The 25,087-nt window shown below is 42.6% G+C and overlaps 1 protein-coding gene across 30 annotated transcripts in view; it reads left to right on the top strand.

Annotated features, from left to right (window-relative positions):
• LOC126427195 (THAP domain-containing protein 1 B-like) overlaps positions 1-25,087 on the top strand; it is a 443,316-nt gene that overhangs the window by 270,784 nt on the left and 147,445 nt on the right. For 19 of the 30 annotated variants that reach the window (XR_007576562.1, XR_007576547.1, XR_007576563.1 and 16 more), the window contains one exon: positions 3,754-4,160. The exons of 5 other annotated variants lie outside the window; for them this stretch is intronic. Coding sequence is in view for 1 of the 25 variants with exons in the window: in XM_050089434.1 (XP_049945391.1) it covers positions 1,844-1,872; positions 2,073-2,194 (151 nt within the window). In the remaining 24 variants the exon portion in view is untranslated. Of the gene's footprint in view, positions 1-1,449; positions 1,873-2,072; positions 2,219-2,340; positions 3,335-3,753; positions 4,161-25,087 lie in introns of those variants that run through there. 6 more of the 30 variants (XR_007576584.1, XR_007576580.1, XR_007576582.1 and 3 more) reach the window with 4 other exon arrangements.

Genomic DNA, 25,087 nt, shown 5'->3' with positions numbered 1-25,087 from the left:
CATGACGGCGCGGAGTTTGCCTTGTGAGTGTGGCGTGTTTGTAGATGTCGTCGTGTTGTGGTTTGTTGTGCTCTCTTGTGGTGTGTTCAGGGTTTTTGTTTGTGTGCTGTAATGGGCGCAGTTTGCTTTTGCTCATTATCCAGAATTGTTCGAGTGTCGGCTGTGTTTGTAGTGGAATTCGTTTCATTGAGTTAACGATTTTGTGTTAAGCTTAATATAGTGTTGTTTATTGTAGATAGTGTGGTAATTTTAGTAAAATTAATCAGTTGTTGTTTTTTGTTCAGGAATGGATATGACGGATGCCACTACAACAGTAGTAAGTTGCATACAACACAGCTATGAAACCAAATCTGCCGTTTATAACGTTCATGAGTACAACACTTCACGTGCAGCTTTAGTACATACCTCACAGTCTAAACAGATCCTATACATTTATATGCTATGGGAAAATACGATATTCTAGCCACAATCATTTTAACCGATCAGCCTGTTTGCATCCCAGAATCCGAATGTACATTACATTTCCTGTTTTCTCTCTAACAATTTTGTGTTCCGCTTTTCGTCCCTTAGAACTCACAATACCACAAAGCCCATTACTAAATAGGATCTACTTGCCTGGATTTCCAAAGCTGTGCGCCGTCGACGAAAGAAAAGCTTCCTGTAATTTAAATACTAGAGCGAGGGAAGGCGATAGTACCCTTGGAATTTCATACAAAAAACTAAACTATCATGCAACCATTAAATCGATGAAATTTACAGACTGGGCAGACAAGGAAGATAAACACGAAAATAAAAGAAAGGTGGTTGCTTTACTGTAAACTCGATATAGGTTTAAAACTAAGTTTCCGACTTCTTCGAAAGGTGAAGTTTGGAAATACTACCAGTCTACCCGATTTGACCCTTAGCTTGAGGAGTTGCTTGTTGGGAATTACTGGGAGAGACAGGGATATATACAAATACGTCAGCCCCATAACGCACTAGCAAACCATATTGCACTCGATAAGACAAATGTTGGAAAGAGAAGATATATTTCACGTATAGCACTGCAGACATACCGATACTCAATTTGGGCTTCTTATATAGGTACGGAATATACAATCCGTACCTTACAAAAATTCAACATTAATAAAGATAAGTACAACTGGTTACAGCAGAAATTACCATATCTATAGAATACCTTACCAAGAAATTTTGTGGGTATGAAATATATTCTTCACAGACAAACCAAGTGCAAGGGTGGTTATTGCTAGTTTATTAGCAGTATAGAAATAAATACTTGATATAACTACGGAATTGTTTCTTACTCTCAATATTTTCGTGCTGAACTTGTAAAGTAAAATAAGCAGTGCTTGAATACTTCCGTGTTGCTGGGCGTTGCCAACAGATGTCAGTGCGAGACGCCACCTCAGAAAATATGACGATCATTTTAGCTCCGTCTGCAATTCGTGACTGACCGAAAAACGAGTCGCATTGGAGCAACTACACCTAAAAACAAAGCTTACGCACACAATTCTGTGGGAGCTGTGACGTTGGCGTTCTGCGGTTGAGCAGTGCTATCTGTGGTAGAAGCGGTGTTTCATGTTTGGAAGCGTGGTCACTGCATTGGTTTGTTTTTGTAGCAATGACTGAAAGCATGGCTTTGTTTTTGTAACATTTGTGGCGGAAATCTTGTTCTCACTGTCATATGCGATTCGGATTGTTATTGAGCATCTGTTCAAAATGCCATGCAAGTGCTGTATGCCCTATTGTAGGGGAAACTACGACAACGGTTTAAAAGTTAGCGTCTTTTCATTCCCGTCTGATGAAGCATTAAGATTGAAACGGATCGCTGCAGTTCATAGGAATGACTGGGAACCCAGTAAACAGTTCGTTGTAAGTATCTGTAATTTAACTTTATTTCTATATTGTTACTCTTTAATACTGTTATGTTACAGAACTGAAAATTCAAATCAATAGCCTATCTATAACGAAGCATTATAATTTTAAGCTCACTTTATGCAGTCCTCAGTTAGATTTCATTTGTCGGTTTACATTCTGCCTTTACGTTAACAAAAATATATGCTTCTTTTCAGATATGTGAACTGCATTTCACTGCAGACGTCATTGAGAAAATTACCAGTGTTTTTTTACGACCCAAAACTGGCAAACTCTTTACAGTTTACAGCACCTTTGGACCGTCCACGTTTAAAGAAACGTTCGTGAAAATTTGTCGTAAAGGGTACTTGTAATCAGTTTACAGATTAATGTACAGGTTCCTTAATTTTCTTACGAAATTGTTAAATATCTAAGATCATTAAACATTGCTATACGAATCTCATGTTTATCTCTCTCTATTTGCAGATGCTGTACCATCAAAGTTGCCAGGAAGACCTACGTATTTATCTTCAAAACAAGCACCAGCTCGAGAAGATCCAGAGGGTCGCGAACGTTTGGGGAACCAAGTACTTGAGAAAATCATTGAGCAGAGTGTGGAATCACACAAAAAATGATGGAGAAGAGTTCATTTGCTGGCTTAGAAGATTTTAAATCAAAATTATCTGATTGTGAAAAGCACAGTGACTGGGTCACGGGTGTTAAAGGATGCTCCTTATCTAAGTGTTGTGTGTCATGTCGTTATAAATAGTGATTTAGTGTTAAGTGCATTTGTGAAGGAAGCTGAGCTAAATTGTGCTGGTAAGATTAAATTATCAAACCAAGTAAGTGATACTGGTACAGTTAGCAATATTTTGAAAGAGGTGTATGTGATGTTTCATATAAATGAGGCTCCATTTGAGGCAAGTTTGTCTTGCATTGAAGACATTTTGGAAAACTTGTAAGAAAAATTACCAGAAAGTGAGCATAAAATTAAATTTTTGAAGGAACAAGTTTCATTTCCAAGATTTAATAGTCCAACAGAGATTAGGTATGGGAGTGTTTCAATGATTTTATGGTCATTAGCCCAATCTATCAGTCCACATGCATATAGGTTTTTGAGGAGTGCTCGTAATTTTTCCATTCCAAGTCCCAGTACTTTGTCAAAACTTTGCAGTAAACTTCCAACTAACCCAATCATTCAACATCAGGGTGAACAGTTTCTCAGTTACATACCACAAAAAGTTGGTGCTTTATCTGTGAATGATAAAACTGTCCTGTTGATGGATGAGATTTATTTAAAGTCACAACTTGACTATAAAGGTGGCAATGTTGTAGGTGGTGCTTTTAACACAGATGTGGTTTTGTGTGCAACTAGTGCTTATGTTTTTATGATCCAGAGTATGGATTCAGTGTACAATGATGTGGTGCATATTCTCCCAGTTCACACAATTCAATTAAACTAGAAGCAGTGGGATTTCAGGTAATAGTAGTAGCTGACAATAATGCTATTCATAAGAAAGCTATTTCGTACTTTTCTTCCCCCCCCCCCCCTCCCTCCTAGTGTACAGATAAAATATGTTCATCCTGAGCAGACTTCTGCAGACCGCCCAATTTACTATTTTGTAGATACTGTACACATTTTAAAATGTAAACGGAACAACTGGGGTAATGAAAAGGACCAAATTATATGCTTTCCTTCTTTTAGTGATAGCTTGAAGGGAGGTCTTGCTTCTGTTACAGCACTGAAGGAACTACATTTACTAGAAAAAGGTGAACTATTGCAGTATGGCAGCACTTTAACACTTAAGTCACTATATCCAAATTCTTTTGAATGGCAAAATGTGAAATTAGCATTGCGTATTTTTAATAACACGACAGTTGTTGCAATGCAACAACTAGGTGCAAGAAAGAATTTGAAAACTGGGAAAGTATTGCCACATTTGTAAAAATAATAAGGCAGTGGTTTGATATTAAATGTTGAAACGCTGCTGAAGGGTAAAAGGCTAAGAAATGTTTACCAAGAACAGCTTACTCTCAATTCAAAACATATTCATGACTTTTTGAGAAACTTTCTCTCGTGGTTGTGTTCATGGGAAGATTGCAATGGAGGAAAGAAATTGACCAGAGAAACACACTTTGCTCTCAAACATACTACTGCAGCCTTTATTGATTTTAGTGAATACTGGCTGTGTGAGAAGAAGAGAACATATTTGCTCTTTGGGAAAATACAGACAGACAGTTTGAAGGACAGGTTTGGGAAATACCGCCAACTTAATGGGGGAAGTTACCATGTATCGCTAAGGCAGGTATTTGGAACAAGGAAAATTAAGGGCCCAGAGTATGTTTCCTCTTGTATTAAAGTCCAAAGTGTTTGGTGATGTTGTAAGACCTAATTATGTTGATGCTGCTTGTTGTAGAATCCCAGGCTTTCAAGATATCGACAACACAGAGCTATTAAATGTAGTAGTTGATGATAGTGATGTTGATGAAATAGACGAAAACACTTGGCCATTACTCCATTATATTGCTCACACCAAGTGCATCTAAAATAAATTGTCCATATTGTGAAGGGTTTGTAACATCTGAAGAAACAAGACAAGCAGATGATTTGATAATGGGAAATGACAGGGGAGGTTTAACATACCCTAGCAGTGATGTAGTCACATGTGTTTCCTATGTATACTTAACACTATAAAAAATTCTTAAAGAAAAGGAAAAATTTGTTCCTGCAACAAGTAAATCAAAGAAATGTGCTTGTCAAAGAAGCAGCCATTAATGTGCCAAAAAACTTACTTCTTGGTTTCCATTGTTTAAAAGGTCACACTCTTGAATCTATCATACATTGTATATTGACTTGCAGTGCAAATATTTTACTAAACAACTTTGCAAAACGAAAAAATGATGTGTGTGTGACAAAAGATGTAAGTATTTATAAAAGAATGAAAAAGTCTTGACATCCGACTCCTTGTCACAAAAAATTGTGAAATAAATGTTTTCTGGAAATTTACTTATTAAAGTGAAGCATGTTAAGTATTACATGCCCCTTTTTCATAAGTTACTAAATGAAAAAACTTTTAATAAATGATTTACATTATTTGCAGCGAATTTTTAAGGTCCTAGTGTAATGTTATTAACAATCAAGGAAAATCATTATTACTTATGTAGTCGAAATATTGCGTTGGTTACCTAATTGTAAGATCTAATCAGCAGCAAGGTGACGCTATAAGTGCTTAAAATTCTAAAAAGTAGGTAGTGGTGACTATATAAACTTGCTTTGAAGATACAGGATCCAATATTTATATAAATCTTTTTCACTCAATCGTGTTACGACACAATTCATCATTTACGAACTAGGTGATACAGTATGCAGCACTCTCTTAGTTGAAGGTTTCATTGTTTTCGTTACTTCTATCATTAGTCAAATAGCGAATGTGCATTCCCTTCCGCTACTTCAGTGCTAGTTTCTGAACTCAGTCGCAGAGCTGTGATGTCACAGCAGGCGTAGCGAGGCTTTGTTCCTTGGTGGTGTTGATAGGAGAACTACGATTAGGTTTGTTGAAACAGTCGCCGGTGGGCTCACACGCATGGTTGTTGCAAACAGAAAACGTAACGTCGCCATGTTTTTTAAATTTTGCCTTTGTACTTTCTGTATGCCTTCATTAGCGTCATCAACCCCATATTTTCTCTAACTTATGCAACTTTTCCGCCACTTTACCGTTTTTAACAAAGTCACCGTTTTATTGCCTTTTTATATCGTTTGTTACCTTCCCATAATGTGTTTTTTTTCCTCTTTTCTTATTTGGGCTTTACGCGTCTATCGCCAGGGGGGATTGAATTCAATAAGGGAATAAAATTAACATCTCGAGGGTTGGATCCCCTCACTTCCAAATCGGAGGATTATGCCACCCGGGCTACTCTCAAGGTGCCTTTGCCATCTGTCTGCCGCCGGCGTCCCCCCCCCCCCCCCTGCCCTCGTCGCAGCCACCCTCCATATTTGTATATTTTCCCATTTCAGTGACTCCTATTGCCAGTGGACAACGAATTTCATCATGGACACACCCACTAGCACCATCATTTAGACCTCTACTTGCCCGGCATCCACCATTACCTCGTGGAGTGCCTCCCACGACCTTAAACAATGTCCTAACCTTGGTATCCTCCTTCCTGCAACACCTGCTACGAATTCCACCCCACCCACTCCTCCAAATGCAAAGCCAAACCCCCTCTCACCAATCCTGAGCTCACTGTCCCCATTCACCACATTGACCAGCCCATCCATCCCATCAATTTCCTCCACCCTCCCCCTACAGCTGAAGACATCTGGTTCCTGACCATTGTTCTGCTGAATATCCACCCACTGCAACTTCCCCATACAATCCAGCAGATCTCCCTTGCTGCTGCTCCGTCTTCCATTTCAATAGCTACGCCACTTACTCTCACAACCAGGCCCACTTTATCTTCATATGCCTAGACATTTCTTTAAGCTCCTCTCTGCTCTTCCCCTCCCACTCTGCTGAGCTACTGACAGACAAAACAACGAAACTATCGTCTGAAGAACACGTGTCTGATTTCTACCAACCACATACAGGCCCATTCTGAGTGCTGCGCAGAGTGCCAAAAGACTACGTGATAGATTGGAACGGAAAGCCAGGCTTTTCTTAGTGCGAAAACACACAGCAATCACAGACAATTCTAGCTACTTAATCCATGGCAGCAAATGGATAAATGTATGTACAATGATGCTGGGAGTGGAATGACAAATCGACATGATTGGGCTGAGCGCCCTTTATTTGAGAAAATAGTACTAATCTGGAATCTAGATTTCTAACTTTTATGATGGTTTTTATGCACTCAGGCCCCAAAGAAACTGGTATAGGCATTCAGATCCACAGATACCGTTCACCACATCAACCAGCTCTGTGCTGCATTGTGCAGCTACCTACTGCCAGGTACTCCATATCAATGACATCATGAGAGAGCAGAATGGGACGCTCCGTGGAACTCACAGACTTTGAACATGGTCAAGAATTCACAGACTTTGAACATGGTCAAGTGATTGGGTATCACCTGTGTCATAAGTCTGTATGCGAAATTTCCCCACTCCTAAACATACCTAGGTGCACTGTTTCCGATGTGATAGTGGAGTGGAAACTAGAAGTAACATATACAGCACAAAAGCGTACAGACCGACCTCGTCTGTTGACTCGCAGAGACCACCGTCAATTGGAGAGGATCGTTATGTGTGGTACGCAGACATCTATCCTGACTGTCACACAGGAATTCAAAACTGCATCAGGATCCACTGCAAGTACTATGAAAGTCAGGCAGCAGGTGAGAAAACTTAGATTTCATCGTTGATCAGCTGTTCATAAGCCTTACATCACGCCGGTAAATGCCAAACGACGCCCCACTTAGTGTAAGGAGAGTAACATTGGACGATTGAACAGTGGAAAAACGTTGTGTGGAGTGACGAATCACGGTACACAGTGTGCCAATCCGATGGACAGGGTGCGGGTATGGCGAATGTCCGGTGAACGTCATCTGCTAGCGTATGTAATGCCAACAGTAATCTTCGGAGGTGGTGGTGTTATGGAGTGGTCGTGTTTTTCATGGAGGAGGCTTGCACCCCTTGTTGTTTTGTGTTGCACTATCACAGCATGGACCTACATTGATGTTTTAACCACCTTCTTGCTCCCACTGTTGAAGATCAAGTCGGGGGTGGCGATTGCACCTTACAACACGATCGAACACCTATTCGTAATGCACGGCCTGTGGGGGAGTGGTTACACGACAATAACATCCCTCTAAAGAACTGGCCTGAACAGAGTCTTGACCTGAATCCTATAGAACACCTTTGGGATATTTTGGAATGGTAACTTCGTGCCAGGCTTCACCGACTGACATCAATACCTCTCCTCAGTGCAGCACGCCGTGAAGAATGGGCTGTCATTCCCGAAAAAACCTTCCAGCACCTGATTGAACGTATGCCTGCAATAGTGGAAGCTGTGATCAAAGCTAAAGGTGGGCCAACACTGTACTGAATTCCAGCATTACCGATGGAGGGCGCCACGAACTTGTAAGTCATTTTCAGCCATGTTTCCGGATACTTTTGATCACATAGTGTATGTCTCGTAGGGGGAAACTGCTGTTAATTTTCAAGCTTTTACGTCAATATACTTTGCGCATCCTTTTGCAAGCAAGAAGATATCGTGAAGTACGATTGGGAAAGGCTGTAAATTAACCATATATGTCCCTTTATTGAGTCCAGATGTTGAACAGAGAGAATGTTAAATACGCTGACAGAAGAAAAAATCGCACCAACAAATAATAATTACTGTGGAGTAATGAAATTTCTTGGCTAAACTTGCTTTGGTGACATATTTCAGTGATTAACACTGCAAGGTCATGGGTTAATTTAAGTGCAAGATAGGCTGTCGCAAATCAAAGGGATAGTACACTATTAACCAGCGTAAGTTCCAAAATGTTGATTGAAACCATGAAAACGTAGATGTATTGTGTTGTGCAGGTCTCAGGTGTCAGTTTGTGGGGTGGAGTTCCATGTCTGTTGCACTGGGTCGGTCAATAACGGTATGGTTAATGCTGGTTGTGGATAGCACTGGATCTGTCGTCCAATGATGTCTCATATGTGCTCGATCAGACAGATCGGTGGTGAAGCACGCTAAAGCAACATGTCGATTCTCTGAAGAGTGTATTGAGCTACAATAGATGTGTGCGGTCGAGTGTTATCTTGTTGGAAAACACCCACTGGAATGTTCTTCATGAATGGCACCACAACAGATCGAATCACCGGACTTACATACAAATTTGCGGCCGGAATGCGTGGGATAACCACGAGAGTGCTCCTGCTGTGATACGAAGTCGCACTCCAGACAAAAGCTCCAAGTATAGGTCTATTGTGCCTATCACACTGACAGGTTGGTTGCAGGTCGTCAGCTGGCCGAGTCCTAAACAACACACGGCCATCACTGGCACCGACCGATACAAGAAACTCTCATGAGGAAACACAGCAAACTGCACCCTGCCATCCAATGAGCTCTTGCTTGACACTAATTAAGTCGCAAATGGCGATGGTTTGGGTTCAGTGGAGTGCACATTACAAGGCGCCTGGCTCGGAGCTGTTCTTGAGGCAACTGGTTTCTAACAGTTCGTTGTGTCACTATAGTGCCAACTGCTGCTTACACTCCTGGGGCAGACGCAATACGCTGCGCCATAACCATACGCCAAACACGATGGTCATCCCTCTCGAAAGTGCCAATGTGCCTGTCTGGAGCTCATTTTTCTTGTGACTACATTTTCGTGACCACTGCTGACAGCAATAATGTACAGTGAGCACTTTCCAGCTTAGTCTTTTTGCAGTATCAAAGACAGAACGTCCAGCTTTGCGTAGTCCTATAATACAGCCTCATTGAAACTCAGTGAGACATTGATAATGGCATCTTTGTCTCCTTAAAGGCATTGTTGTTGGCCGCTGCGGCCGAGCGGTTCCAGGCGCTTAAGTCCAGAACCGCGCTCCTGCTATGGTCGCAGGTTCGAATCCTGCCTCGGGAATGGATGTGTGTGATGTCCTTAGGTTAGTTAGATTTAAGTAGTTCTGAGTCTAGGGGACTGATGGCCTCAGATGTTAAGTCCTATAGTGCTTACAGCCATTTGAACCAGTTTTGAAAAGCATTCTTGACTAACATCAATTCAGCACACCCAATAGCAGAGGTAACTGAAGCTACTAGCACCACCCTTATGCGACTGTGACGCAATCTGAAAAGACATAATCTTTCAGACGTAGAAACACACCTGTCAGCTTTTGTTTATAATGCACAACGCCTTCTTGGTGTTGGCATTTTTTTTCCTGTCTATGTATTGGTGATCCTTCTACTTCACTATATTATCTGCTTTCCGTATACAGAAACATATGAGCAAACATGTAACAAATGCAAACTCGTAGCTACTCCAAGTTTTCAATGCAAACTTTTGGAAATTCTTGCAGTAGGTTAATTAATTCTGAACTAGCACAATAACTACGACCATAAGTAAAATGAACAGTTATACTCTACAAATGACTGTGAGTTGCATGGCAGGGGGTACGTCCCATTGCACCTGTTATTAGGGCTTTTTCCTGCTCGATTCGCACATGGGGTGCGGGAAAATGGATTGTTTGAATGTGTGCAGCAATTATTCTAATCTTATCCTCACTATGCCCCTGTGAGCAATACGTAGCAAGCTGTGTTATTTCCCCAAGCCGGTCTCCCGTCTCAACATCCTGGCTTAAACCTCACCATGTCGTGGCAGCATCGTATCTTGTTCAGTAACATCCATTCTCTAGCTACCAACAACCATCTCCTCATGCACACCCTCCTGACCCACTACGTGAATGCCTTCCTCATCAATAAAACTTTTCTCGAGTCCCTGCGTATCATAAGCACTTCGCTCTACCTCATTCACTGCTCCGATAATCCCTTCCTGATTGCACGTGGCAGAGTTGCCATCAGCCACCTACGCCAGGTCCCTGTTTGGCTCCAAATCCTCCTTCGTGACCCCACTGAACATTTTAACCTCAGCCTCTTTTTCCCTGGCCTCACCATAACCTGTGCCACCATCTATGTCCGTGCCACTGGCCCCATACCATTTAACATCCTTTCCCACATTGACTGCACCTTCGCCTCCTACGTGATTGCCGCCAACATAAACATCCGCAGTTGTACCACCGCCGAGCTAGGATGGTGGCATCAGTTCCTCACCTCACTTCAAGCTGATTTCCTTCCCATCCACCACCACATCTTCCCCGAATCCAATACCACTCCCAACATAGTCCTGGCCTTACAGTGGATGTTCTCGACCCTATTGGTAGCATCCATCTCCCTGTCCATATCGTGACAGATGGGTGAAACCCACGCCTCGCTCCATGCACCGACCCTCCCCAAAAGTTCGTCCACGACTACTCTCGTGCTAAATAGAACACCTACCGGGCGACCCTAGGTACCCAGTTTGATGACCACCCTCTGGCCTTCCAGCATCCTGATGATATCACCCATGCCACCTGCTTTCTCCACCAAACCCTGTCTGAGGCTGTTGAAGCTCATTTCCCCACTACCTTCATTCACCTGCACTGCCCCACTTAACCCCCACAGGCCATCCTTCTCCTTCATGAATCCTGCCATCTCTACCATGACTTTCTCCACACATGGGACTGGGACACACTCCATCGCCACTGGCAACTCTAGGGTGGGATCCGAAATTTGCTCGCTGCCAAAAAACGATGGGACTGGCACCAGCACCCACCTAAGTGATACTCTCCCTATCACATCATCCAAGTACTGGTCAGCCTTCCATCGCCTTACTGGATCTAATCCCTCCCCACAGTATCCCCTCCTCCATGATGATCAACCTTTTCCTGACAACCTCAGTAAGGCCAATCATTTTGCTTCCTACCTGTCCAATATCCTTACTATTCCTGATGATCCCATGTTTGATTACTCCCTCTTCCCAGATGTCTGTGATTGTACTGACACCTCTGGTCCCCCACATGCCCTTAGCTTCCAGTACTTGGACCACATCCCACACACACCTCTTAACATTCCCATCACCACACAAGACACCATAGCCACACTTCACACTAAACGTTACACCATTCCTGGTCACGACCCTGTCACCTACCACTATCTCTGTGAGGCACCCATATCTTTCCTCACCATCCTGGCTGTGCTCTATAATGTGGTCCTCATGATCGGCTACTACCGCAACCTGAGGAAAACCTCCCAGATCCTGATGTTCGTCAATCCTCCCAAACCACCCACTGATGGCTCCTCCTACCATCCCCTCACTCTTCAGCAATAACTTGGGAGTCCATCTTCACCTGAAGAATTCACCAGCACTTCCACCTGCATTGTCTCCTTCCCTCTATCCAATGTGGCTTCCAACCCTCCTTCTCTGTTGATGACCTCCTCCTACATCTCACCCACCTCCTCTCCGGCAAACTAAATTCCCATCGCTCCACCATCTTCATGTCCCTTGACCTCAAACGTGCATACAGCCGTGTCTGGCATTCGCACCTCCTCGACAGCCAACTAAATTCCCATCGCTCCAGCACCTTCATGTTCCTTGACCTTAAACTTGCATACTACCATGTCTGGCATTCCGGTCTCCTTTTCAAGCTCCAAACCTTCGCCCTTCACATCAGTTATGCCTGTCTGGTCGCCTCCTTCGTCTCCCACCACCCTCCTATGTTACCATCCACAATACTGACTCTTATATCTTCTACCCTTTCGCCAGTGTGACCCAGGGCTCCATCATCTCTCCTCTTCTTTACCTCCTCTATAAGGCGAACATGCCATCACCCCACTCCATCCAACTTCTCCAATTTGCTGATGAGACTGCCTTCCTTGCCCTCGGCCTCACCCTCCAATGCTCCCAATGCCTTCTTCAATCCCACGTTGACCAATTCACCGCTTGATGTAACCAGTGGTTGCTCATGATCAATCCTTCCAAAACCCAGGCAATCATGGTAGGGAACACCACCCCTATCTTCCGTCTCCTAGATTTTTACCTAACCATATATTGCCACCCCATCAACCTCACCCCAAACTCTGAAGTATCTTGGTGTCACCCTCAACTGCCGCCATTCCTGGACCCCCATCTCTGGGCAGTCCAAGATGAGGCCCGTACCTGCCTCTGTCTCCTTAAACTCTTCTCCACCCAAACATGGGGTTACAACTTCTCCACTCTCTTCCACACTTATCAATCACTCATCTGCCCCATCCTCTGCTATGCCTATCCCACCTGGGTTTCCGCCCCTCCCACATACTATAAGTCCATCCAAATCCTTGAATGCCATGTGCTCTGCCCTGCCTATTGCATCCGCCTCCCATCCCCCATGTGGATCCTTTCTGACTTGATTCCCTTCCCGCACCTTCTCCTTTTCCTCAAACAAATTCTTTACACCCCCTGCAGACTCGATCCTCCACACTCACTTGTCTCTCGCCTCTGCGCCCACCCTGTCCCACTGCCATGCCTGTATTCTTTCGTCCTGCCTGCTCTTCATCTTCACACTCTCCACACTCTCGGCCAGTGTGGTTTCTGCCGACTTCCCCTCCCTGTGATGTCTTTGTTCCCCCATCTAGCCATCCTACCAGCTCTAACCCCCTCTCCCTCTCCCCCTTTTTTCCTCCTGGTCTCCCTCTCTTCTACCAACCTTCCTTTCTCCCCTCTCCCCTCTCCCCTCTCCCCTCTCCCTTGTCTCCCTCTTCCTCCACTTCTCCTCCCAGGGCTTCCAACACCTACCCTCTCCCCTCACCCCACCCTTCTCTCTCGCACTGGCTCCTTCCCCTTCTCCTTCCCTCATGCCTTTTCCTTACACTCAGTGGTAGCCCCCCCTTCTTCAGTGTGTTGGTTACCTTTTCGCTGATGATCCTCACCACAGTGGTTCAGTGCACCACTGTTTCTTCAACAGTGTTTTTCGGTGTCCTTCTACGTTTGTGTCTCCAACTGGATGTCTACATTTTTTTAAACTGTTGACCTCATTTGTGTATACCAAGCCTACAGACGAACGACTTCATTTCTATAGTGTTACATATTGTCACCATGTTTTTCCCTACATATATTTTCTATTGTTTTCTATTATATCTAATGTTGTACCATTTGGCTGAAGAACGACATATGTAGGCCGCTGCAGGCCCATCTCGTGTGAGGAATGAAATAAGAATAAAGGAACCAAAAAGGAAAAAAGTTATTGAGGGGTAATGAAAGTTTTGGATATGACCTCATCCTCTTCCCCCACCTCCTCCTTCTCCTCCGACATTTACACATCCTTTACACTGTCCACAGGCTTGTTCCTTCTCACCCCCTGGTTTCCTCCTTCCTCTCCACCCCTCGCCCATCGCCGCGACTTTATCGATATATCCCTGCCTCTCTTAACCACCACATCCTCCATCTTCTTCATCAGGGCAATTTCTAGCACCTCCCCCTCCCAGATTTTGAACTTTGCTGTGACATCTACGCTTCCTTCCAACTGTAACCCCCATGTCCTCCCCTCACTCCCTTCTCTGCTCTCTTTTCCCCTCCCTCCCTTCTTCCCTTCTTCGTCCGTCCTTCCTCATATGTATGCCCCTGGCAGATGCTCTCTGTCGTTGTCATCAGTGTAGTGCATCAGTGTTGTGTTTGCTGCTGTTCTCCTGTAGGTCAAGAGGTGTGATTTTGATTGTGTGCTGGACTTGTACATAGTGTTATTGTCAGTGATTGTTATGTGCTACACTGTCCGTCCATACATTTATGATCCAGCATGTTGTTTTGTTTTCTGTGCGCTAATTTGTTACGGTTTTTATCTCCATTTTTCAGTCGACCCCCTTTCGTCTGTTCTCTTCCATGATGTTCCCCCTTATTATGTGTATGTACGCCATATTCTCTCCTTTATGTTATTTTAAATGTCTTCTGTTGTATGATTAATGTCTTTTGGCTGAAGAGCAGCGCAAACGCTGCTGCCAGCCCGCTCCAGATGGGGCATTGAAATACAATAAAGAAAAAAAAATAGTTTTGGACGGCTCAGTGTAATTTTGTGGTCTGGGCCTATTGGTGCAGAGAAGAACTTGGTGCACATGAATAAATAGAAACTGGAGAATCGCCATAGGTAGAAACACAGTTGACGAATTCACGGGTTGCATCCTTCAGCACTGTAATAAGGCAATTACGAAATCCGTTACATTAAATATTACAATTTAATTAATTACAAGTGGCAACTAACAGGTGCTGGCAGCTATGTGTGCCACCCGCTGCTTCTGCCCAGGTGACTTGTCTCATTCAACCGAAATACCATGTTATCGCCTGTAAAATGTGCAAGCTGATTGTTTCTTCGCTGTGTCTCTCAAGTCGTTACGCGTTTTTCAAAGGAATGATAAGTAAATGTAAAGCAAACTGAAAGCAGGCAATGAAAAGTCCATCGTCCCTTTGTCAAAACCGTTCCATAGCCCTAAATTTTCCGTCATGTTGTTGATAAAGATTCGGTTAAGTGTTTTAGGGTTGATGATGGGGAAACGAAAACAGTGGGATGTACAGGTATACTAGTTAAAAGCTGACGTCGGGAATTCTTTTAAGTGCGGTACTTGGAGACACACACAAATAGCTTACCTGTATATCGTAGTATTGAAAAAACAATCCATAAGTTACGTAGTCGACACGTGTTCCATCTCTCAGTAGATATTCCTCCATCGCTCCTATATATGAGCGTGTAATACACATCAAAATTCTCGTCGGAACCTTGTCCATTATTTAATACACATTTTATCAATTTTCTTTGCACTTTTACTTCTTGTGAGGGAAAATGTGTTGTGTATATTTAAATACGGCACGAACATTAACGTAAGGTTAACTATAGGTCCATATGTTACCACCACATTTATTAGGTATTTGTAAAGTCAACCGAATTATCATCTTTTACCCTAACGTATACCTTAGGATACGTTACTGATCAGTGTGTCGTCACAATCAAGATTTCAAGGGGGTAGGGTGAGGGGAGGGTGTCTGATATCAGTCTTCCCAACCGTTGTACAGCGCTAAGTAGCTTCTTCCACGCACTTGACAGTGGTTTGAAAAATAAGCACATCTGTATCTACGTGAATACTCTGCAGTTCACATTTAAGAGCATGACGGAAGATTGATCGAACTACTTTCAGACTATTTGACTACCGTTCCATTCTCGAAAAGCTCGCGGGAAAAACGAACACTTAAATCTATGTGTGCGAGCACTGATTTATCTTATTTTACTAAGATGATAATTTCCTGCTAACAAAATAATTTCCGGTTCAGAGGAGAAAGGTGGCGTTTGGATTTCAGTGAAAACCACTCGGCGAAAAGGAAAACACTTGGTTTTAATAACTGTCAGCCCATCTCGCATATCATACCGATGACAATTTGTCCCTCATTTCTCGATAAGAGAATAGGAGCAGCTTGTCTTTGAACTTTTTCGATGTCCTCTGTCAATCCTATCTCGTAAGGATCCGAAATAGCACAGCAATATAAGCAGAAGAGAACCAACAAGCGTAATGTAGTCGATACCCATTGCAAAACCATGGAAAGTGTATCACATCGTTTCCTACTTTTAGGACCCAGGAATCTGGCTAATTCCTCAGAGATGGAATTTTGAATGACTGTAAAAAGTTTAGTGGACAATTATGATGAGATTTCTGAAGATCGTATCCTCGCAGAAATTTCCCACATGAGAAGATTCCTGCAAACTGGCAAAGTTCAGAAAGAAGAATCCATTTTTGGACATCTTTAAGGTTCTTATAGTTCGTTTTTGAATATGGATTTGTCGAATCTGTTCCCATCCTCATTTTGGTGCTAAAGTTTTTCTGAACTTGGTGTGTTTCAGTGGTGTCACATCAAAGGAGTTATTTAAAATTCAAACTAATTAATATTATCTTTGGTCTACCATGAGTCAAGCACGACAAAAGTCATTCACATATCCAGATGCCGATAGTATCGCGTACACACGGCATAAAAGGGCAGTCCATGGGCAGAGCTGTCATTTGTAAACACGTGATTCATGTGAAATGGTTTCCGACATGATTATGGCCGCGCGACCAGAAGTAACAGGCTTTGAACTCTGAACGGTAGTTGGAGCTAGACGCGTGGGGCATTCCATTTCGGAAATGGTTAGGGAGTCCAGTGTTCTGACTTCCACAATTTCAAGATTGTGCCGAAAATATCGAGTTTCAGGCGTTCTCCTCATCACGCACAACGCAGTGGCTGACGGCCTTCACGTAACGACCGAGAGCAGGCGTGTTTGTGTAGAGCTGTCAGTGCTAACAGAAAGATACACTGCGTGGAATAATAACAGAAATCAGTGTGGGACGGACGACGAAAGTATCCGTTATGACAGTGCCGCGGGTTCGAGTGTGGTGCAGACCCCACAAAGCCATGGACTCAAGTTGTCAACAAGGCTCTGTGGAAGGTGATGATGCATCCTTAATGGCTTGGGCTGTGTTGATACGGAATGGACTGTATCCTCTGGTTCAACTGAACCGATCATTAACTGGAAATGGCTACGTTCGGCTACTTGGAGACCGTTTGGCTTAGTTCATGGACTTCGTGCTACCAAAAATATCACTGGGCCAGAACTGTTCGAGATTGGTTAGAAGAACATTCTGAAGTATTCCGGCAAATGATTTGGTAGCCAAGACCGCTCGACATTATTCCCACCGAACATCCATTGCACATAATTCGGAGGTCAGTTCGTGTACAAAATCTTGCTCCAGCAACACTTTCGCTATTGCGGATGGCTGTAGAGGCAGCAAGGCTCAGTATTTCTGCAGGGGACTTCCAGCGACTTCCTGAGTCCATCTCACGTCGTGTTGCTGCACTACGTCGTGTAATCGGAGATCCGATACGATATTAGGGGATATCCCATGACTTTTGTCACCACAGTGTAGTATGACAATTTTGTCGATGCAAAATAGTGGTGCTAAAGATATCGATTCTGATGGAGCAATAAAAAATTTGCGACATAAGAAGTTACAATAACTCTAAATTACATATTGAACTTACCCACCAATATGAAGATCACTTGTTATTTGTCCTGATTCATCAATAACTAGTTAAAACTATGTTATTTACAAGAATGAGTTTTACATATTCCTATCCATTCATAATAACTGTTTACAAAATTGTAAACACTATATTTTGCTTACTTAAACACTTGTTCCGAAAAATTTGTCCCTACCTCTCCCAGAAGTACTTGTTCAGCTTTTTGTGCGGTTGTCGAGGGGGGCGGGAGGAGAGATTGTGTCTGTCAAGTTAAAACACCGTGCCTGCTGCCGAACTCCGTAACTACGCCAGTGCCTCAGGCATGAAATATAGTTTATTAACAACATCCCCCAGCTTCATCTGAAACTGATCAGGTGTAAAAGTATGCTAAGATATGAAACTACATATAAAAATGTAATGTGATTTAGAATTTAAAACCCTTACACAACTCTATTATGAATAACATAAATTTCACAAGACAGCAGTATTAATCGGAGACAGGACGAAGAAAAAAAAAATTATTTTGCACTCAGTGTGGATTAGTTTTGTGAAGTTTACATCTGAAATCCATCACGTTGCTAGATGCACTACAAAAAAAACACTTGCTTCTTTTCCCACATAATTTTACATACGATTTCTATGTTAAGTAATCCACTATGAGGGAAATATATATTTACTTCATGTAGTCTAGCAGACTCTGAAAAATGTATCTTTCGTTCCAATTCGATGTAGCCATATTTTGCGTAATTCCGAATTTGTATCACTTTTTGTAATTAAGAGAAACGTACTACTGCGCTCTGCTCTCGAATAGCATTTTGCTGTAGAACACTGTGGCGTTATTCACCACAGAAAAGTTGACACTTTTTTTTTTTTGCTCTTAATTTAGTGTACACTCTGAGACAAAAACAACGACATGCCACGAAGGAATTAGAATGGGACGGATATCGGTTGATGTAATGTACATATACATACAAACAAATGATATCAATTTCAGGAAAAGCAGATGATTTATTCAAGAGAAAGAGCTCTGTAAACTGAGCAAGCCAATGATTCGACGGTCCACCTCTGCCCCTTATGGAAGCAGTTATTCGACTTGTCATTGGTTGATTGAGTTGTTGGATGTCTTACTGAAGGAAAAAATACCAAATTCTGTGGAACTGGCGTGTTAGATCATCAATACACCATACCGACAGAAGGGCCCTGCTAATAATGCTCGAAACGTTGACAGAGCTCTGGCGACCTTGGAGGTCAAGGTGGGGCATGGAAAACAGTAGAAACTCTCGTCGTTTGCCGTCGGGCGTTATCCTGCTGAAAAGTATGACCAGGTCATGGTGGGGCAACAAAACGGGGCATAGAATATCGTCGACTTACCGCTGCGCTGTAAGGGTTCCACAGAAGTCAACTAAAGAGGTCTTACTGGGAAATGTAGTAGCACCCCAGACGATAACACCTGATTGTCCTCCCGTATGGCGGGACTGTCTGTTTGATATCCCACCACTGTCTGCAGCATCTCCAGACAAGTGTTCGTTGGTATTCGGGGCTCAGTTCGAAGTGGGACTCATCACTGAAGACAATTCCACTCGACTCAATGGGATTCCAGGCCGAATGTGCCTGACACCACTGAATACGAGCTTGATGCTGTACAGGGGCGACGTAAACACAGCCCATTTCTGTGAGCCGCCTGTTAATGGACCCTGCAGTAAATGAAGTACCAGTTGCACGTCAGCTCGACAATAATGATGAATCCGGCTCTCTGAGTGTCTCTCTGATGACTGCTCCGACCTCACGTTCTGTCATCTCCCGAGGTCAAGCACTTCCTTCTTGATGCTATGTTTGGCCACTGTTTACCCATTCCTGCTAACATAGGAAAATAGTGGCATCACTCCCCCTCAGATGTCGAGCGATTCGTCTATTACTCCAACTGCCTTCTTTTAGCCCAACAAGTCTCCCAAATGATGACATCTGCATATAGTGTCTACGTACCTGTCTGCCAGGCATAGTTGCTGTCCAGAAGAGTACACAGAGTGAAATTCGTAAAGATTGTATGTTTTCCTGCCGACATGTCCCTCATTTACTAACTTCGCTAGTTGCTCGTTGAAATTGCTCTGCAGCGTCACACATTCATTCATCGGCCACCAAAGTTTACAATTTTGCATTTTCTGTCGATATCTGCATTCATTTCAATTTTTGACCAATCTGCACAAGTTGTTTGTGGTGCACCTTTTTCTTCTTTTTCCCCTGTCACAGTGTAAAATGTATCTGCATGTTTCGCACCACTCTATATAATAAAGTAACTACTAATTAGATAAATTCTCCCATATACACAAATGAAGTTCTTGGTGCAGTTTCGGGCTGTATTGGAGAGAAGTTGTTTCTGGGATTGTTTGGGGGTCATGGCCGAACACTGTTAGCGGTCATTCGGCAGTTTAATCAATCACATTATAATTCATACGTCCCTGAGATTATTTTTAACTATGTTTTTCTCTCAAAATCGAGGCAATGTTATAACGCGAACCGTGTAGTATTCAGATCGGTCGTTTGCCTCCAAAGAATGTCGTCTATCAATGCAGTCGCCGGTCTGATATAATGACGATGCTGGAAGACAGCACAGCGTAATTATAATCTGTTCATCATAAGAATAAAACTGATGTAACCATTACGTCATGTATTCTTGTATGTTTGCTTCAATATATTTGGATTTCGTTTCACGTGGAGCGGAAACCAATCTGAGACCAGAACAGTCAAGTAAGATCATAAGGATACGTTTTGTGCTGTGTTACACGCACACAGAGTGAGCGATAATGCGGGACAACAGCTATACCGGAGCATCAAACTTTTACAGCACTGGCCAGCCAGCGGTCCAACTTACCTGCATTGATGTGAACAGTTGCAGTTCGGATGTAAAAAGAGACGAGGAAAGAAACAAGATAGCTTCGAATGTCATTTAATTTTTAAAGAGAATGAAACTATATTTGGAGAAACTCCACCACTACCGCTCACTTCTTCAGTGACCAGACGGAAAGCATGAAATGCAATTGTTGTCACCTGACATGGTGTTCTAATTACAAACAAGAGTGGTGGAAATTTCCAACTTAAACATAGCGAGCTGTGTGTAAAGTAAAAGCATACTGCAGGGATTTCATCGTACTGTTGAACACTGAAGCCACTAATGTATTTATTACAGTCAGTCATCTCGTTAACTCGTAGCTCCTGCGGTATCGGAGTCGGAGAAATACATTTCAGTTCTGGAAGTGTCACCTGCTACGTTGATAACGACCCTATCGACATCAGAATACACGAAGCCAACCAGCCGCCCCATTTTCCCCTTTTTTGACGAGCCGTTCTGTATCCCGCCAGCGTTCGGCGTGACGTGTGAAAAAGCTGCGTGCGTTTGTACCAGTAGTCTACGTCTGGCAGTTGGCAAGTCTTGTTAGTTCTTGGGCCAACTCCCTTAATTTGGCAGCAGATCAGTTCTGCTGAGTTCATATTGTAATGGTACAGTGGCAAATGTAAAAATCCAGAATCTGTATGCCATGCTCGATGCTGTGAAAATATTTGTTTTTCATGGTTCTACGAGGCTTATCTACTTCTGTGGTATAAAACGATGAAGATAATTCAAATAAAAAGTGTTTGGTTTTTCATTTTTGTCTTAAAAGATATATTCTTATGTTTTCATAATTTAAGCAACTTTTGTTAACAGTCATTCATAAAAATCGATAATTCAGAATTTATATACCCAATAAAAACGGGAATTTCGCATGCAATATGAAATTAGAAACAAGAATTCGTACATTATTCTTAAAAATTCGCGATGAGTTCTACAATTGCGAGATGTAGCTATTTCAAATTGAATGAGAAAAAAAATGACTATGGGGAAATTGTAACCAGGGAACCACCGCCCACAGCAGGCTACCGATTCAGCGAAACCTGCAGTTTAGATGCGTAACTGCACTGTGTCCAATACAGTCCCTCAGAAAAGTTCAAAGCCGATTACCTCTCTAAACTTATGAAAAACATTAAGAACAATCTATTTTTCGGCCCTTTTTTTAACCCTGTTTCACTATGGAACAGTCTGCAGCCTCAGGTATTTTCATTCTGCGTATTAACAGCGCGACAATCAGAGCCGGATTCCATGCAGTGGGTGGCGTCTGGGTGCCTATTCTGCATCTTTCCGCCATTGTGCCGATCGTTACGGTACTCCAGAGCACCGAACGCTCTAGTACTCGAATTAGAGTCCCTGCATTTTTCAGTATGCATTTCGGTAGTGATAACGTTCGGGTCTAGACAACCGAAACACTGTTGTCGGTTCGCGTTGCGCAAGCCAATCAAAAGCAAGCAGCCGCAGATCCGCGCATGCACACTGCAGCGCACACAGCACCATGGACACAAAGTTGGTAGCACATGACACAGGCGCGCTATTCTTCCAAGTACCGAAAATTGCGCTTACGTTGCCATAACGCATGACGCCGCATTCCATCAAGCTGATGTGCCTGCCTTCATCGGTCGTGACTCCTCCTTAAAAGTATCAGGCGCAGTATATCCATTTCCATGTTCCTCAGCTGAAATGCATGGAAATCTTAACAGTTTCCCTGTCCGCATATTTCCATGCATGCATAATAACGATAGCGTATTTGACTGTATTCTGCAGATTGTCGTAAAGGCTGCATTATGTCACCTTATTCTCATTGACACTGACATTGGGTTATGGTGGAGTTTACGTTTCGGAAAATGAGTTAAGGAATATTGTGTAGTACCACATTGTACTAATATACCTAAAAACACCAGAAAGATTTATTCTGATAGTTTCAAAGAATAAGAAGATGAACAGAATGTGGTTATAACTCACTCCTAGAGATTCACATGATTATGTAGCCCACTTCCCTATATGATAGGTCAACGATTTGGGTCGTAAAAACAAAACAGAAAAAAAAAACGTTTTGGGGAGCTCCCGCAGTTCGTCGAAGTTTATAACATGCATCTTATTAATGAAAACGTTTCGTATATGGCGCTACAGTCCAAAAATATTACGATGGAGACCATTCATCTCTGTCTACTGTGGTTGAGGATTCGATCGCAGATAAACAGTTGTGACAAGAAAGCTTCTGAAGATGACTGCTGCTAGTTACATTCCCAGTAATTTAAGTTGTGTTCTTAGATTCCTGTCTAACCGAAACTAGGAAATCGCTATATATTCGGAAAAAAAATGGAAAATTATTTCTGACAAGAACAAAAAAAAAGGCCACTGTCGGTTGTTTCACCCACAGCTATTTCATCTCCAGCAATTTCGTATTTCGTTTTTTAAACACACACTAATCACGAAATCATTACTGAGGAAGTGCGCTCTTACATGTAAGTAATAACGAATATTGCTCAAAAATCTTAACTTACACGAATAACAATGTCTCACAACGTGCTGGATACATGAAGCGGAAAAAAATTTTTCACCCATCCATGTGCGAACCCAGATGCTTGTATACAGCATACCCATGCGCTAACCACTATTTTTTTTATACACTCTCATTTCGTTCGTTTTCGTTCGTTATATCTGCTCAGTGCGGACGTAGAAAGACATCCATTTCAGTTTGTTTTTGATCCATTAACTCAGTTTTTTTGTTACAGAGGGTAGCTAACCCTCTGACCAAACATGCTGAGCTACCGTGTCAGCTACCACTTGGCCACGCCAAACAACAGAAACATAGCGCTCAGTTCTAGTACTATTGTGCAGAGTAACGTAGGCTGACTTCGTTGCCAAATAGTGCTCCGTAAGTCATAAATACATGATAGTTTGGAAGGTTTCCAGTATCAGGTTTCAAATAATTGCTTTCCTTTGTTACTTCAAAGTTATAAACACGTTTCGATTATTACTAACTAAACCATTTGTGGGGAAAAGCACAAGAAGCCACTAGTAACGTCAGTTCACACTCATGTAATATACGTAAGCAGAGGTGATGTCATGATATTTAATGATCTTCAACTCTTATTTGCACAAAAATAAAATGTATTTTGAGAGAATAATGACACAAAACATTTTTTTATGTACTCATTAACAGAAACAACCTAACCTAACCATATTTCTAACAAAGGAAAATTGTCTATTAAGAACTCACTTTCACACTGGATGCATCCTTTGGTGATTCTTTCGTAACACAATCACTAAATCCAAAGCTACAACCGATAAATATGTTTAAAATAACAAATTATAGGTATACATAAACCACAGCTCACCGATCAACAGGGCCACCCGAAATCCAAAACCTTTCGTTACAATTGTCGTAAAATCGTTGGAAGTCCATTCGGTAACAGGTCTCAGAAGCTTACTGAATAGGATGTTTCGGTAAAGAACCCAAAATGACGTCAGTACCGAGACAAACCTACTACACCAACCGGTATGAACGATACAGAATAGGGCCCCTGGCCAGTGGCTGGTAGCCGCCACAGCACGAGGAAACGCTCAAGCGCAAGCTGTTCTGATCGCGACGTAGCCACGACCTGTCTTGCAGAATTGTTTCTTGAAGTATTTTTTGTTATTGGTGGGTTCAATCATACTCATAACTTTACATGAGGGCCGATAAGTCGGGGAAAAAGTTTATATGGTTGGACACAAACACGCGACAATAAGTTTAGAATGCACTATAATTACCACTAGATCACGGGCTCACACTTCACAAGAACACCTAGGAAGCAGACTACCTTTCCTCGTGACACTTCTGCATCTTACAGTGTTGCCAGATTGTGCCGAGCGTCGGACTTAGCGTTGTCAGGGGTGGTCGGTTTTATTGGGCACCTTAAGTGAACAACTCAGGCTTAGTCTCTGTGGTGGCCGGCCGGCGGTCAGGTTTATGTCTAAGACTGTCCATGTAGCCTGGCAGCTACTGAACATTCCCGATCGCTTAAAAGTGTGTAATACTTGGCTTAAACACGTGAAAGGAATGCACGTGCGTTACACCAGTGCAAAGCCAAGAGCTGAAAGCAGAAAGGTGGAAGGAGTACTGCATGCAGAGTTTGACACAGCACTGAATGACCTAAGTCGAAACAAGACCGCTGGAGTAGACAACATTCCGTTAGAACTACTGATAGCCTTGGGAGACCCAGCCTTGACAAACCTCTACCATCTGGTGAGCAAGATATATGAGACAGGTGAAATACCCTCAGACTTCAAGAAGAATATGATAATCCGAATCTCAAAGAAAGCAGGTGTTGACAAATGTGAAAATTACCGAACTATCAATTTAATTAGTCATGGCTGTAAAATACTAACACGAATTCTTTACGGGTGAATGGAAAATCTGACAGAAGCTGACCTCGCAGAAGTTCAGTTTGAATTCCACAGTAACGTTGGAACACGTGAGGCAATACTGACCCTATGACTTATCTTAGAAGATAGATTAAGGAAAGGCAAACATACATTTCTAGCATTTGTAGACTTTGAGAAAACTTTTGACAATGTTGACTGGAATACTCTCTTTCAAATTCTGAAGGTGGTAGAGTTCAAACACAGCGAGCAAAGGCTGTTTCCAATTTGTACAGAAACCAGATAGCAGTTTTAACAGTTGAGGGGCATGGAAGGGAAGCAGTGGTTGAGAAGGGAGTGTGACAGGGTTGTAGCCTATCCCTGATGTTATTCAATCTGTATATTGAGCAAGCAGTAAGGAAACAAAAGAAAAATTCGGAGTAAGAATTAAAAGCCATGGAGAAGAAATAAAAA

Source organism: Schistocerca serialis, chromosome 11, assembly GCF_023864345.2.
Source record: "Schistocerca serialis cubense isolate TAMUIC-IGC-003099 chromosome 11, iqSchSeri2.2, whole genome shotgun sequence".
NCBI classification, from domain to species: Eukaryota; Metazoa; Arthropoda; class Insecta; order Orthoptera; family Acrididae; genus Schistocerca; species Schistocerca serialis.
This window is presented reverse-complemented; position numbering and strand designations above follow the sequence as displayed.